The sequence below is a fragment of the Nerophis lumbriciformis genome, linkage group LG26, assembly GCF_033978685.3.
Source record: "Nerophis lumbriciformis linkage group LG26, RoL_Nlum_v2.1, whole genome shotgun sequence".
Classification (NCBI taxonomy): domain Eukaryota; kingdom Metazoa; phylum Chordata; class Actinopteri; order Syngnathiformes; family Syngnathidae; genus Nerophis; species Nerophis lumbriciformis.
Window position 1 is genome coordinate 26,229,289 of NC_084573.2, and position 15,712 is coordinate 26,245,000.

The 15,712-nt window shown below is 37.2% G+C and overlaps 1 protein-coding gene across 1 annotated transcript in view; it reads right to left on the bottom strand.

The window, feature by feature from the left end:
- Positions 1-15,712, bottom strand: part of enpp1 (ectonucleotide pyrophosphatase/phosphodiesterase 1) — a 92,155-nt gene that overhangs the window by 20,479 nt on the left and 55,964 nt on the right. Inside the window, exons 11-18 of the mRNA XM_061986678.2 lie at positions 13,771-13,879; positions 10,338-10,469; positions 10,181-10,212; positions 9,947-10,074; positions 5,043-5,112; positions 4,760-4,847; positions 1,635-1,819; positions 1,491-1,530 (exon numbers count right to left, since the gene is read on the bottom strand). Of these exons, the coding sequence (XP_061842662.2) occupies positions 1,491-1,530; positions 1,635-1,819; positions 4,760-4,847; positions 5,043-5,112; positions 9,947-10,074; positions 10,181-10,212; positions 10,338-10,469; positions 13,771-13,879 (784 nt within the window). The remainder of the gene's footprint in view (positions 1-1,490; positions 1,531-1,634; positions 1,820-4,759; positions 4,848-5,042; positions 5,113-9,946; positions 10,075-10,180; positions 10,213-10,337; positions 10,470-13,770; positions 13,880-15,712) is intronic.

The following is a 15,712-nucleotide window of genomic DNA, read 5'->3' on the forward strand; positions in this document are numbered from 1 at the left end:
GTGACGTCACACCAGGAAGTGACAGAACAAAGCTAAGATTGATCTCTTACTCCTTAAAAACCTTGTCTGCAGACAAGAATATAGATCAAATATTTAAAGTAGACCTGAAGATCAATCAACTTATCCTTAAGCGCGGTCCCAGAAGGTATTAACTCTCCTCCCTCCCACATAGGGAGCAGGGTGGCCTTGACTTACAATTCAACTGCGAGGTTGACTATCAAATCAAACTCAGACGAGTCGCATAGTCGCCTGTTTGAAGCCCTCGTTAGTATATTAACGCCTGGGCTGTGGTTAATGCCGTTCTTCTCAAATACTGGAGTGGGACCCCTGGTGGGGGTGTGATGCAACGCCGGGTGACCATGCTTTATCAGTATCAAAAAGCTTTGCACTACAAACGTTCTCATTGTAGTCATTAACTGCCTCTTTTTGATCCATTAATATTGAGCACACATTGTTTTATAGGTTAAAGTGTTTTCTATATTGTGCTCCTGAGTTAATGTTGATGATCAATTTGAATTTATTATAATTTGAGGTTATTTCCTTAACCTTTTCTGTGTCGAATGCTTCAAGTCGGTCAGAAAATGTTTATACAGTAGTTTAAAGATGTTTTTTTTTAACTTCAGGCAAATTGAAACCTTAAATCTTTTGTCACAGACTAAAACCTATTTCAATAAAGTTATTATTTGTTGTAAGTCGATTTACGTATATTTAATTTCCCTTTGCATAACATTGTATCCTAATTAACAATTGTATAGGTAAATTATACTATTTATAGTCATGGTGGAAGGGACGAAATTATTTCTTCTTCCTAAGTGGGGTGTAACAGAAAATAATTTAAACACTAAACGATGATTCCACCTCGGATAGATCATAAATATTAGCCTAAACACAAAATAAAACATGTACAGTAGCATGTGATATTATTTTTCTGACCATCAATAATAGTATGTTTATTAATACTGAGGTGTACTGTAGTACATGCTGCAAGTGACTAAATTAGTGCCGTCAAATGACTGAAATCATGATTGATCACACTTAAGATGTGATTAATGATTAATCATAGTTTCTTACTGTAACTATGTTCATGTTTTTAGTCAGTATTATTGATACTTTTGCAATTGTTGTTTTTCCATTTTTTTAGTAGTATTGTAGGTCTTTTAAATTGTACATTTCTATCATATATTGTATAGTTCTCTTCAAAGCATTGTGAATGTACAGTAGGAAGGGGGTTCATATGGCCCCATTTATCGCGGTTTACCTGACACATGAAACATGACACATTAGGGGGTAGCCGCCAGATGGCAGTGGGGTGTTGAATATCTTAAAATGTATTTTGTGGCAATTCCAACTTTGATCACAGCGTCAGTTGCCATCATTTTCAGCAGACTGCCTTGCAAAATGATTAACCTCTTCTTCTCACACGAGATCCACTCAGGAATAGGGCCATATGAATCCCTTCTTGACTGTACATAAGAAAATAAGACACTTACCATCACTTGAAGCCATCAATAATCTGTTGAACAGTTTCTCCTGCAAGTAGAATATTTATCAGTTTTTAAATATATGCAAATACAGTGTAGATTAATCATTACATCATCGCCTGAGAGCGAATGGAAGGAAAGAAAACGCTTTACGTCATCTGTGGTTCTGGCCTCGCAGGTGCAATTCAGGTCGACGGTGGGCAGGTCGTCGCTGGTCTGACAGGGGACGTCATGTGACAGCTGTGCGGGGTGGACGGGTAAGTGGACTGGGTGCTTCAGCAGGTGGTTCAGACTCCCGTGCGTACCGTTGTTTGGAGCGGGAGGAACACCCAGAAGATCTGCAATGTTGCCAGACCGTGGAAACAACCCAAAATATATTTTACTACTGCAACCAGTCGGCAGCTTGTTGACTGTTAGTCTATTGAAGAAATAATAGTGCAGGAAAAAAATACATGCACATCAAATATAGCAATTCCCGGGCGTGGCCACCGCTGCTGCCCACTGCTCCCCTCACCTCCAAAGGGGTGATCAAGTACTTTAACTTAACTTTAATATCATTCTATTAATGCAGTGTTTCTTAACCATAGGGCGAGGGGCCTGTGTCTCAGCTGTGGTCCGTATGGGCCGCAGCGGTACTCAGTTGTAATACACTTTTTCATCACTTATCGACCAGAAGAAGTCTGGAGCTAGTCAGAGAAGTTTAAGCGCAAAAATGTTGACTAAAGTGGTGAAGTTGTATTTTCATGTGGACTTAAATTTTAGTTTATTTAAGAAACATTTATAATTAGGTTAGAATATACATCAGCACTGCATAATTTACTTTTCAGTTTTTAGGAGTCCCTTCTTTTGCAGTGTATTTGATTAGTACTTGATTTGTAATTGGCCTGACCTCAGCCTTGATAATATTCTTTGTGATTAAATGCGTTCACATATTTTATCCTGTTAAACTGTAATTAGTTTAGCTGTATTAAATATAATTAAAATCAAGAGTAAAATTGCTCATTCATTGTTAATATTCAGTAGTGGAAAAGTTGGACCCGAGGTCAAAAGGTTAAGAGCTACTGGTTTACTTTGTTGTTTAATGTCCTTTATTTTTACAATAATGATATAAATGGTAAATGGGTGATACTTGTATAGCGCTTTTCTACCTTCAAGGTACTCAAAGCGCTTTGACACTATTTCCACATTCACACACTGATGGCGGGAGCTGCCATGCAAGGCCCTAACCACGACACATCAGGAGCAAGGGTGAGGTGTCTTGCTCAAGGACACAACAAACGTGACTAGGTTGGTAGAAGGAACATGCAACACTGTATATTGGAATTTATTTAGCTTGGACTATGGAATGTTTATATCACGTTATAACAGTATTGTTGAATGTGCTATAAAAAAGTACCTCTACACACACTAAAATACTTTGACCAACTTATTAAAAAAAAAAAAAAAAAAGAAAGTTAGAAAAGCCACTATTTTGCATGTTTTGTTTCTTATGCTTCACTGATAGTGTTTTAGTAATTCATCTGTTTTAATAGCTAAGCTTTTATTGTTTTAAATATCGGTTTGTACTGTAGCAAAAAGTGCGTAATAAATAAAATGTTATTTTATATTTCTGGCAGGCATTGTGGCGTCCTACTCTGTTCAGCAGTCCTTGAATGCATCGTAAAAACACCTGTCTGTATAGAAGGATCACTCTGTTGCGAGAGCACAGCTTGTAGGCTCAATGTGCACAATTGAATTTCTTGGTTGCTCAGACAGTAATGCGTTTATAAAAGTTTAGATTGAGGTGTTTATTGATGGGGAAATACGTTAATGTTTCTTGTTTTCATGTTAGCATTTAAGATAGCAAGCTGGCACGAGTCAGTCAAGCTCGGTTTTTCTCTAATTCTATTTTAAAACTGTAAAACTAACTGTCGGAAGTTTTACCCCGGTTAATATTATTTATTTTTATTGTTACATCCCCAGCTTGGTCAATCATGCTTCTGCAAATAAATGTATTTTACCCAAGGTAGCAACAAATCACATTAAAATAACATTTATTCATAGCAGAATGTGTGAATGGAATCTCCTTCCCAAGCAAATGACAAGGATAGAAAAACATTTAAATTCAAAATTGTGTTACCAAAGTGTTTATTCTGCAACATAAATCCCTTAAGCTAGAACTAGTGTTATGCTATTGTAATTTTCTAAAGTTGTGATAATATGTGACTATTACATTTCAACTTCTAATATTTAGGATGATCACATTTTTATTTTATAATGGAATTTTATATTTACTTTATTTGGTAAATCTGAAGATTATATACTCTTTGAAAATGGTTGTCAGTTATTGTAAGTACATCTTTTGGCAATTGTATGAATGTAGATCTGTATTTTAATTTGGATTAATAATCCAAATAACTAAATATAACTAAATGTCCTCCATTAAACACACAAGGTTGGTCTTTTCTTGTATTTTAGTCAAGTCATTTACAAAAAGTAAACATGGTAGGTTATAGTTATGCTAGTAGGAGCTATCAGCTACACAACAGCTAATGACATATGTAGACATATGTAATAATTGAACAATATTGCAGTCTAAAACAGCACATTTGCATATTATTTGCATATATAAAGCCTCCAAGGCAGATGCGTATTAGAAAGTTTCCAGTAACAAAAGTGTCCGCATCATTCAACTTGAGCTTAACTTAATGAATTAGTGACCACTAGGTGTCGCAAAAACACACCTAATTTATAAAAACTAAATTCCAGTTAATAGTAAGTGTCTTTCATATCTACCTTTTGTTATGAGTAATTTCACTTGATCAAGCCTTTTCTAACACTCCAGTCCTACAAAATAAAAGTATGTACTACAATTTGTGCTGTTATCGTGTTAGATTAATATCTGTATCGACCAATGCGCAAGGCTCCTATATATTGTATTGGAAGTGTAAAAGTTGCATTAGGAGTGAAAACCTCTAACAAATACACTCCATATGTACTGTTACTCTTTAAATTATGTCTGAACCCTATTAAGTGACATCATAGTTTATGTGCTCATTATAGCAATTCTAAAACATTCAACTGTGGCTCAAGACTATAAAATAATGATAAAAACATTTAAAATAAAACAAATTGTGGCTTAAGACCAAGAGCTTGTGTATACCTCCAAAAGATTACATAGTCGTGTTGCAATCATTGCTTGATAGATAATCTACTGTGTATATTGAAATATATCCCTGTAATGGAGCTTTGTTGGATAAAAAGTAGACAAGTGAATACTCATAAAATGTGACACTTACCACACATGAGGTTATAAAGTTCAATGTTCTCAAAAGGAGGCACAACAGTCTTGCTTTTAAATCCTGGACCATGACCCATGAAGATTCCCTAGAAAGAAAACATTTTAAACTGATCAAATGCATTGCGTGAATTAGACAACAAATAAAATATAACATAGGCAATAAATAGTCTCATCTGACTGATTTCACCTTTATCAGGTTTTATAAACTGACAGATTTGACATGTTTTACAAAATGTAAAGAGGATATTTGGAGAAGAGAAAACATCCTGCCTTTGTCTCACCTGCATGTTGGTGAAGAGGTTATCTGAGCCATGGAACCCGCCCGTGCAGTACTTCATTTCCTGCCTGTTTCTGCAAACATTGACGTGTAAACACTTGAACCCAGGCCTTTACTGTAAATACAGTAGATGTTCTGCCATACACAAAAGGAGACTATTTTGTTTCATCAAATTTGTGGTAAAGTTACAGTACTTTTAACCAAACCTGCATTCACAGCTGCACTAAATGATGACATCCAACATACCCGTGGTATTAATATGGATACATTAAGTTCAGACTACATTTGGTGAGTGTGATGCCACCACAAATGTTAAAGTGGGATTATAAACAAACAAGGGACCACCAGGGATTCATTATCATCCCATGTCCGCCATGCGCCATTAGAATCGTCATCAACTTCTCCTGAACAGAGAAGCAAAAATAGCGGCAGTTCTGATTCCTAAGTAAATTGCAACATCCACAAAAAAAATGTATGCAATTTGAAATGTGATATATTGCCAAATGCTTCTGTTCCTGTTCACACTGACTCATGAAATGACAAATCTATGTACCGTACCATATTTTCCTGACTATAAGCCCCCACTTTTTTCCAACGCTTTGAAACATGCTGCTTATAATTTGAGGATTTTTCTTCGGTAAAGTTAAAGTTAAAGTTAAAGTACCAATGATTGTCACACACACACTAGGTGTGGCGAAATTATTCTCTGCATTTGACCCATCACCCTTGATCACCCCCTGGGAGGTGAGGGGAGCAGTGGGCAGCAGCGGTGGCTGCGCCCGGGAATCATTTTGGTGATTTAACCCCCAATTCCAACCCTTGATGCTGAGTGCCAAGCAGGGAGGTAATGGGTCCCATTTTTTTTATAGTCTTTGGTATGACTCGGCCGGGATTTGAACTCCCAACCTACCGATCTCAGGACGGACACTCTAACCACTAGGCCACTGAGTAGTAATGGACAGACACAAAGTGTTATTGTTTGTGTTATGGTACTACCTTTTGGACGGGTTTGCTCACTGCAGGTTGAGAATGTACTTACTGTTTTGTGCCTTGAACCGGAACTATAACCAAAAGGATTGTTCGTTCATCGCTCCGTTTAAGTTTTACAATATAACAAACAATTCATACGTACTAAACCGTACAATGTGTGATGTCTGTAGGAGTGGTTTCATGCATATTTGTACGTGCTTTCATAATGTTATCAAGCTGCTGTCGTTAGCGAATATGCTAACACGTTTACAAGTGTCTGTGGTAGTATTAACTTACAATTTGTATTGTTTTAGTTTCGGAAGTTCACCAAAACATCACCGTGGAGTTATTGATTCTGTTTAGCTAATTGAAAAGCTAGCTTCCGCAGCCGTTTTACTGCCGTGTTACAGGCAACGTTTGGAAACAATTAAGGTATGTAAATAAACATTTACAAATATTTCATTTCACAACGTATATATCTGCGGCTTATAGTCCGGTGCGGCTTAAATACCAGTGCACTCCATAGCCCGGAAAATACAGCATCATGCAATATATTTGAATGTGAGGGAGAGTCTGTTTTTAGTTTTATCGCACTGATGGCAATTAATTTTGCCATTAACCATAACACTGACATTAAAAGGGATTATATTATATTATATATTTATTACACAATAAAAGTACCGTATTTTTCGGACTATAAGTCGCAGTTTTTTTCATAGTTTGGCCGGGGTTGCGACTTATACTCAGGAGCAACTTATGTGTGAAATTAACACATTACCGTAAAATATCAAATAATATTATTTAGCTCATTCACGTAAGAGACTAGACGTATAAGATTTCATGGGATTTAGCGATTAGGAGTGACAGATTGTTTGGTAAACGTATAGCATGTTCTATATGTTATAGTTATTTGAATGACTCTTACCATAATATGATACGTTAACATACCAGGCACGTTCTCAGTTGGTTATTTATGCCTCATATAACGTACACTTATTCAGCCTGTTGTTCACTATTATTTGTTTATTTTAAATTGCCTTTCAAATGTCTATTCTTGGTGTTGGGTTTTATCAAATAAATTTCCCCCAAAAATGCGACTTATACTCCAGTGCGACTTATATGTTTTTTCCCTTCTTTATTATGCATTTTCGGCCGGTGCGACTTATAGTCCGAAAAATACGGTAAGCTTATCAGTTACATACGCAAACAAGAAAATGTGTGAATTCTGAAAAGACAAATCCAAACTAAAAAGGCTAATCTTAACATGCATCAACAAAATATACATTAGCTTAAAAAAAATTGCATGCTAAAGTTAGCATGTGTCAAGTACCAAAATACCTGCAAAATTAGCTACTAAGCTAACATTTTCATGCCAGCAATTGACTAACATTAATGAGGAGCATTTTGACTTTGGAACAGTTGAAATGGGTTGGGAAAGAAGTTTGAAATTTTTCTATTTTCAATGGGAAAAAATCCTGGGAAACTTAGGAATTTTTGCAGCCTGGAAAATTGTTAGTTTGAATGTTTAGGTTTAGTGGAATAAATGGTTTAAAAATGTGGGAAATGTAGAAGTTGGAACAAATGGCCATTTATGTCCAATGGGGGGATCCCGATTCCCCGTAATGTCGGAAGTTTAGGAATGTAAAAAAATAAAGTAGCTCGCGTGTCAATATTTTCTATTGTAGAATATTTTGATAGTTGGTTTCAATTGAATAAAAACTGAAAGAAAAAAGCGGACAGCAAATAAAAAGGGATAAATTAAAATGGACAATTTGAAGAAAAATGGTGAAGAACAGTGGTTCTTAAACTTTTTGACCTCGGGCCCAACTTTTCCACTACAGAGGGGCCTTCTCAAAAATGAACAATCATATTCAACAATTATATCTAACCTACATACAGTTTAACAGGCATATCCTTGCCAAATGATATAAAACCATGTGTTAATTAATCACAAAGATTATTCAACACAATCTTAGGCTTAGGTCAGGCTGATTAGAAAAATAATTACCAACCAAAAATATTGCATTAGAAGGGACTGTGATGAAAAATAAATGTACATACAAATTATGTTGTGCTAAAATAAACTGTTCAACTAAACTGTCAATACAATTAAAGTGCACCGTTACCTCTTAAGTCATAGATTTTGCACTAACAAACTTTTATGACTTTGGCTCCAGACTGCTGTTTGTTTGATTTTGTCATTACTGCTAAAGCGGTAGAAAATGGATGGATGGATGGATGCTACAAGTGGTGGAAAAGTGTAATACAACTGATTACCGCTATGGACTACAGCTGAGAAACATTTTTGGCAGCCCTCTAGGGGGTGCTTACGGCCCAACAATGGCCCCAATGGTTAAACCCTGGTGTAGAGTACTACTACCGTAAATTCAGGACTGTAAGCAATTACTTTTTTCCTATGCTTTGATCCCTGAATTTTCAAAAAAAATGTTGACTGACGGCTGACGTGTTGTTGTTTGTGCTATGGTGCCAGCTTTTGGACGAGTTTGCGCACTGCAGGTGCTGCAGTGCCCTTCTGTTTAGACTGAGCTTTCAACCGGAAGTACAAGTACTTGTAAAGATTCTTTATTCATTACCCCGACTAAACTAAGCCTAACAAACATGTTTTATGTCTGTGGCAGGGTTTTCATGCAGATTTGTATGTGCTATTGTAATGTAATAAAGCTAGTGTTGTTAGCATTAGCTATGCTAACACATTTACGAGTGTCTGTGTTTTGATTGATTGATTGAGACGTTTATTAGTAGGTTGCACAGTGTTTCGTACAATTGACCACTAAATGGTAACACCCGAATAAGTTTTTCAACTTGTTTAAGTCGGGGTCCACTTAAATTGATTCATGATACAGATATATACTATCATCATAATACAGTCATCACACAAGATAATCACATTGAATTATTTACAATCCGGGGTGTGGAGGGGGTTAGGTTTGGTTGTTATCATCAGTCTTCAACAATTGAGAACAGAGAAATGGATATTGGAACAGTGTAGGTCTGACTTGGTAGGATATGGATAGCAAGTAGTGGGCAGAGAGAGAGAGAGAGAGCGAGAGACAGACAGACAGACAGACAGACAGACAGACAGACAGACAGACAGACAGACAGACAGACAGACGACTTGTCATCCGGGTGCGTCCACCACTGCTGCTCACTGCTCCCCTCCCAGGGGGTGATCAAGGGTGATGGGTCAAATGCAGAGAATAATTTTGCCACACCTAGTGTGTGTGTGACAATCATTGGTACTTTAACTTAACTTTTCTTCTTTCGACTACTCCTACGACGTCTTTCAACCAATTTCGACCATTCCACCATCAAAACAATTGTATTATTAAATACATTAAAACTATTCATCCATCCATTTTCTCAGCTGCATTCGGGCGGAATGCAGCTGGACAAGTCGCCACCTCATCGCAGGGCCAACACAGACAGACAACATTCACACTCACATTATTTACCAAACCGGAAAACTTCTTGGGTTTTTTTCCAAAATATTGGACAATATTATTGATAAGCTTACCACCCTTTTTTACTAAAATAACCTTGACTGCAAGGAAATGTTCAGCATGAGCAGGAAATATATTTGTTGTTGTAAAAATAACGTAGATTTAGTCTGAAATTAGACATAACAGCAGTATTGTCGCAGCAATGGAATGTTTTATACTATCAGGTAGCATTAATGCCTGCAAGTCAATCACCTTATGATGAAATTACTTTGGATTTATGGCGCCATTGTCCAACACTCAGATTTTAAGTATATTTAGAACGTCGGAAAACCAAAAAAACAACATTTTCTTAATAAATCCTTGGCACTGTTAAGAGCCCCCCAAAACTAATACGGTATACATCTGACAGTTTAATGCAGCCATTAAAAGGCCAGATGTGTACCGAAGTCAGTAAAAATGAATTACTCTGATGACTTACAGCGCCGCCTGCCAGCCTTCTTTCATGTAGAGCTGGCCTCGCTCGATTCTCACGTTGTTGACAAAATGTAGCCGTTTGGGGAGGTGCTCTTTAAGATAGGGCCTCATTGGCTGCTCGCGGGTCTTGCACTTCAGAACACACACAAAAAAATGGAGCATTAACACATGACAAGCAGATAATCGTTCATTTGTTTCACTCAATACGAAAATGTCACGTTTGGAATTCTCTGCATACCGACAGGTTCTTCACCAGGCCCTCGTAGTCAACTGTGGGGTGGGAAGGGGAAACAAAAGGAACATTTACTACAGTGAGGACAAGGTCAGAGGCGCCTCTTAAACGATACTGTGAGGCTAGGAAGACATGATGTTGGGCGTTGGCGTGGGGAACTCACAGGAAAAAAAGTCGTCCGGCAGGCGGCTGGGTCTGATACGGGCAGCTGGCCCTTGGATGACAGCGAAGTCGGCAGTGTTGTCCTGGTACTCTGACACGAACGCTGCCCTTTCACACGATGCTTCTTCCATGCCTGTTGAAAAGAATCTGCTCAGTAGGAGCATTTCTTTAAAAATATGGATACGCACTTTGGGCTCGAGATTGACCCAGAATATTAAAAGGGTCTTATGTTCACTAACAGCACTAGTGACCAGTGATCTAATAACCCTATTTTTCAGACCATAGGGCGCACTGCTGATGAATGGGTTCATTCAGGTTTATTTTCATACAAAAGGCACATTATAGGGGTCTTATAAATGTTTTTCTACATATTAAAACACTTCCTTGTGGTCTAAATGTTGCATAGGTCATGTTTTACAGACCATATTCAAGACGCTTTGACCGTCTCTTCGGGATGTACTGTATTGTGAGCGTCTTATTTACAAGCGTCCACTTCGACAGAGTTTTCTCCCTGTCATATTTGTTGTACGGGTAGTTTATAGTCCTTCCATAATGAGTCTACTGAAAGACATAAGTTAGAACTGTACGCTACTTTAAATTAGAAATGGCAACAGCGGAGGATGAATGCCCCACAACAAGAGGACAGAGAGAAAGTAGTACAAAACCTGTTTCCATAGGAGTTGGGAAATTGTGTAAGATGTAAATATAAACTGAATACAATGATTTGCAAATCCTTTTCAACCCATATTCAATTGAATGCACTACAAAGACAAGATATTTGATGTTCAAACTCAAACTTTATTTTTTTTTGCAAATAATAATTAACTTAGAATTTCATGGCTGCAACACATGCCAAAGTAGTTGGGAAAGGGCATGTTCACCACTGTGTTACATGGCCTTTCCTTTAACAACACTCAGTAAACGTTTGGGAACTGAGGAGACACATTTTTTAAGCTTCTCAGGTGGAATTCTTTCCCATTCTTGCTTGATGTACAGCTTAAATTGTTCCACAGTCCGGGGGTCTCCGATGTGGTATTTTAGGCTTCATAATGTGCCACACATTTTCAATGGGAGACAGGTCTGGACTACATGCAGGCCAGTTTAGTACCCGCACTCTTTTACTATGAAGCCACATTGATGTAACACGTGGCTTTGCATTGTCTTGCTGAAATAAGCAGGGGCGTCCATGGTAACGTTGCTTGGATGGCAACATATGTTGCTCCAAAACCTGTATGTACCTTTCAGCATTAATGGCGCCTTCACAGATGTGCAAGTTACCCATGTCTTGGGCACTAATACAACCCCATACCATCACAGTTGCTGGCTTTTCAAATTTGCGCCTATAACAATCCAGATGGTTCTTTTGCTCTTTGTTCCGGAGGACACGACGTCCACAGTTTCCAAAAACAATTTGAAATGTGGACTCGTCAGACCACAGAACACTTTTCCACTTTGTATCAGTCCATCTTAGATGAGCTCAGGCCCAGCGAAGCAGACAGCGTTTCTGGGTGTTGTTGATAAACGGTTTTCGCCTTGCATAGGAGAGTGTTAACTTGCACTTACAGATGTAGCGACCAACTGTAGTTACTGACAGTGGGTTTCTGAAGTGTTCCTGAGCCCATGTGGTGATATCCTTTACATACTGATGTCGCTTGTTGATGCAGTACAGCCTGAGGAATCGAAGGTCACGGGCTTAGCTGCTTACGTGCAGTGATTTCTCCAGATTCTCTGAACCCTTTGATCATATTACGGACCGTAGATGGTGAAATCCCTAAATTCCTTGCAATAGCTGGTTGAGAAAGGTTTTTCTTAAACTGTTCAACAATTTGCTCACGCATTTGTTGACAAAGTGGTGACCTTCGCCCCATCCTTGTTTGTGAATGACTGAGCATTTCATGGAATCTACTTTTATACCCAATCATGGCACCCACCTGTTCCCAATTTGCCTGTTCACCTGTGGGATGTTCCAAATAAGTGTTTGATGAGCATTCCTCAACTTTATCAGTATTTATTGACACCTTTCCCAACTTCTTTGTCACGTGTTGCTGGCATCAAATTCTAAAGTTAATGATTATTTGCAAAAAAAAAAAAATGTTTATCAGTTATCATCTAACACAATTTCCCAACTCATATGGAAACGGGTTTTGTACATTGACTACAATGGCAGACCCGCGCAAAGCACTTTGGGCATAACCTTACCATATATGGATAATTCGCTGACCTCAATTGAACAGGCATTCTCCTCCAGTCCACACGTATCTCTTGTGACTGCCATCTACTAGTCACACTTTTTACACCATGTACCAAATAAAATTTTATTAGTTTGATGTAACGTGGCATGCTACTTTTCAAGTGGTTTCATGTTCAATGCATAATGGCACTGCCTTTTTTTAAAAAAGGCAGTGCTGTATATGCCAGAATTTAAGTTTTCTTCTTTAAAATAATGCAATATTTACTTTCATTACTACTTATTTTCATTTATTAAAGCGTAATTACATTGATAATTCAATTGCGCTTTTGGGAAAGTAACTAGTAACTAATTTACTTTTTAAACGTAATTTTCCGAATGGTCAATCGACCACCGATCAGTATCCGCCAATTTTCATGAAAAAAAATGATCGCCATTGCCGATTATTGCTTTTTAAAAAGCAACCACAAACACAGATTACCTCTGACTGACACCGTTTATTTTTAGTCCGTTTGACAAGTTAGCAGCTAACTATTTGTCTCCATATACAGTACAAACAGTGTGGTTAATAATCATTACAGCAAATAAACTACATTTCTTGGTATCTTAAGGGACATGTTGCTAACCATGTTACACACCGAGAGCAAGCAGGAGAGAACATGCTAGCTAAACTAGTTTAAAACACCAAGAAATAGTGCATTGTAAAAGTTTAAAAAGTGTGAAAGTAAGCAAATATTAACAAGTAGATTAATAATCAATAAAATTAAATTTTAACCATAGTTTTATTTTCTAAATGTAGGTTTTGTACTTTCACAAGTAAATACATTTATATTATATCTTGTAGCTATTTGAACATACTGGGAGCGTTCTGTTTACACTTTACAGTTCCCTTTGGCTTGTGACTACAGCATAGACTAAGCCAAACATTTGGAAGACGACTCAACCCTCAGAGCCATCTGAGCTTCGATGTGGGTCCATATTGGATGTCTTACTACTGGGAAACCACAGAGACTTAAGACCGGCCCACAACGGTTTATAACCTCCAATTTATACCATCTTTCTACGGCTTTTAGGTCACACACACACACACACACACACACACGCACACGCACACGCACACGCACACGCACACGCACACGCACAGGCTTCTCGTGTTATGGCAGCAGAGTTAGGCTTCTATATTTATAATGTATCCCAGTGAGCCTGTTTTATGACTTATCTTGTTTAAATAGTGTTGTCAACTCACCGTGGTCCGATACAATCATAATGTTGACACAGTGGAGCAGGTTTCTCTGTATAAGGCCATCTATTAGCATCCCCATAATCCGGTCCACGTTCTTTAGGGCATCGACGACCTGAAACACACCATTAAAAAGTAAACCAGAAAGTTAATAAACGTCTGACAAATTAGTTCAAGTAAATAACAGACTTAATACAGTAGGATTTGTCACCAAGATACATGACATTGTAAATGTTTTAGCCTGATTAAGTGCTTAATAGAAAATATATATTCATTAACATGCAACTCTAACAATATTGTTAGGAGTTATATAATATATCATGGTAACTATAATAAAATTTATACCGGTAATATAAATATGATTCGTAGTTTGTAAAGTTGGCTATTAAAAATAGTAATATTTATAAAAAAGCTGTATACATTATAAAGCAAAAAAAAGTTAATATATTTTATAGTTCGATATCCTAATACCTTTACACAACCTAATTGTTAGCAAGGCTGGGAGATTATATGTTTGTGTTAAATTTCAGGTCGATCAAGGTGATCAGCTATTAACAGGATCAAACATGGTGGAAATGTCCGGGACAACAGCCAATCAGTCGACCTTTTCCTGTTCCACATCTGGTAGAAGTAAACAATCCTAGATAACAGAAAGCCCAAGCGCGCAAGGAAATCAATGCTAGCCGTGACTTTCAATTATCTAGGGCTTATGATGTCAGTGTTAACAAAAAGGTGACAGATCTACTATTAAAACACAGAAAGTCACGAAAATTGATGTGACACCGATGCCGCGTCTTAAAAACCTTCATTGTAAGTTAATGTTATGTTAATGTGAAGTTATTGTGCTTTTTCATTTTTTACAAGCACGCACACGGTTGATAAAATGTTGATCTCCAGTTTCCTTTGTTTTAGCAGGGATGTGCCAATCGATCAGCCAATTTCCGTGTAAAAGTGTGATCGCTATAGCTGATGGATTTTAATGCCGATCCTCTGACACTATTTTAAATCCTCCCGCTGACAAGCTAGCAGCTAATTGTGTGTTTCCATACTAGGGATGTAACAAACGGTAGGTATTATAATAAACTCAGGTAAAACTTCCTACGGTTAGTATTACCATTTTAAATAAGATTACCCGTGATTGATAAAACTTTGATTAAGTCACAGACCGGTGACACTGCTCATTTACTGGAGATGCTAGCGCTAGCCAGCTTGATTACTAACATGAAAACAAAATACATTAACGTCTTTCTCCATTAAAAGACTACATTGCCCAATATAAACATTACTGTCTGAAGAACTAAGATATTTAATCGTGCACATTAAACCTACAAGATGTGCTCTATCAGAGAGATCGATCGATACTCAAAGTAATATGACAACAGGAAGTGAATTGGCGTGATGTCAAACAGTCAACAAAAAAAAAAACACTTCTACAAATTTAAACTGTAGAAAATAAACAAACACTGAAAAATAATATGGTTCTAAAGTAACCAGAACAATATTATATAACATTTCTTCTGCCAAGAAAGTATATTTTGTGGCTGTTTATAATGATTTTTTAAATACAAAATTGTTATAAGTGTAAGTACTTTTTGAGCACAGTCAACATTACTGTGATAATTATAACTGTGGTAATTTTGGGGACAATAATTGTGATATGAAATTTTCGAATCGTTTCAGTGTGGAGCCTCCCCCTTTAGCTAATAATCCCATCCATTACGCCAAATTAACTATTTCTTAATATTTTATGTATGGCTGGAAGACGAGGCTAAACATGTTACACACAGAGCAAGTATGCTAATAGCTACAGTAAGCTAGCTCCAAACAATAAAATAAATATGTGCTTAGTAAAGTTTAGACGGAAGCACGTTACAAAAGAAAGTAAGCAGATATTAACAGGAAATGAACAAGTAAATTATGAATTAGTTACAGAGCATAATATACAGTA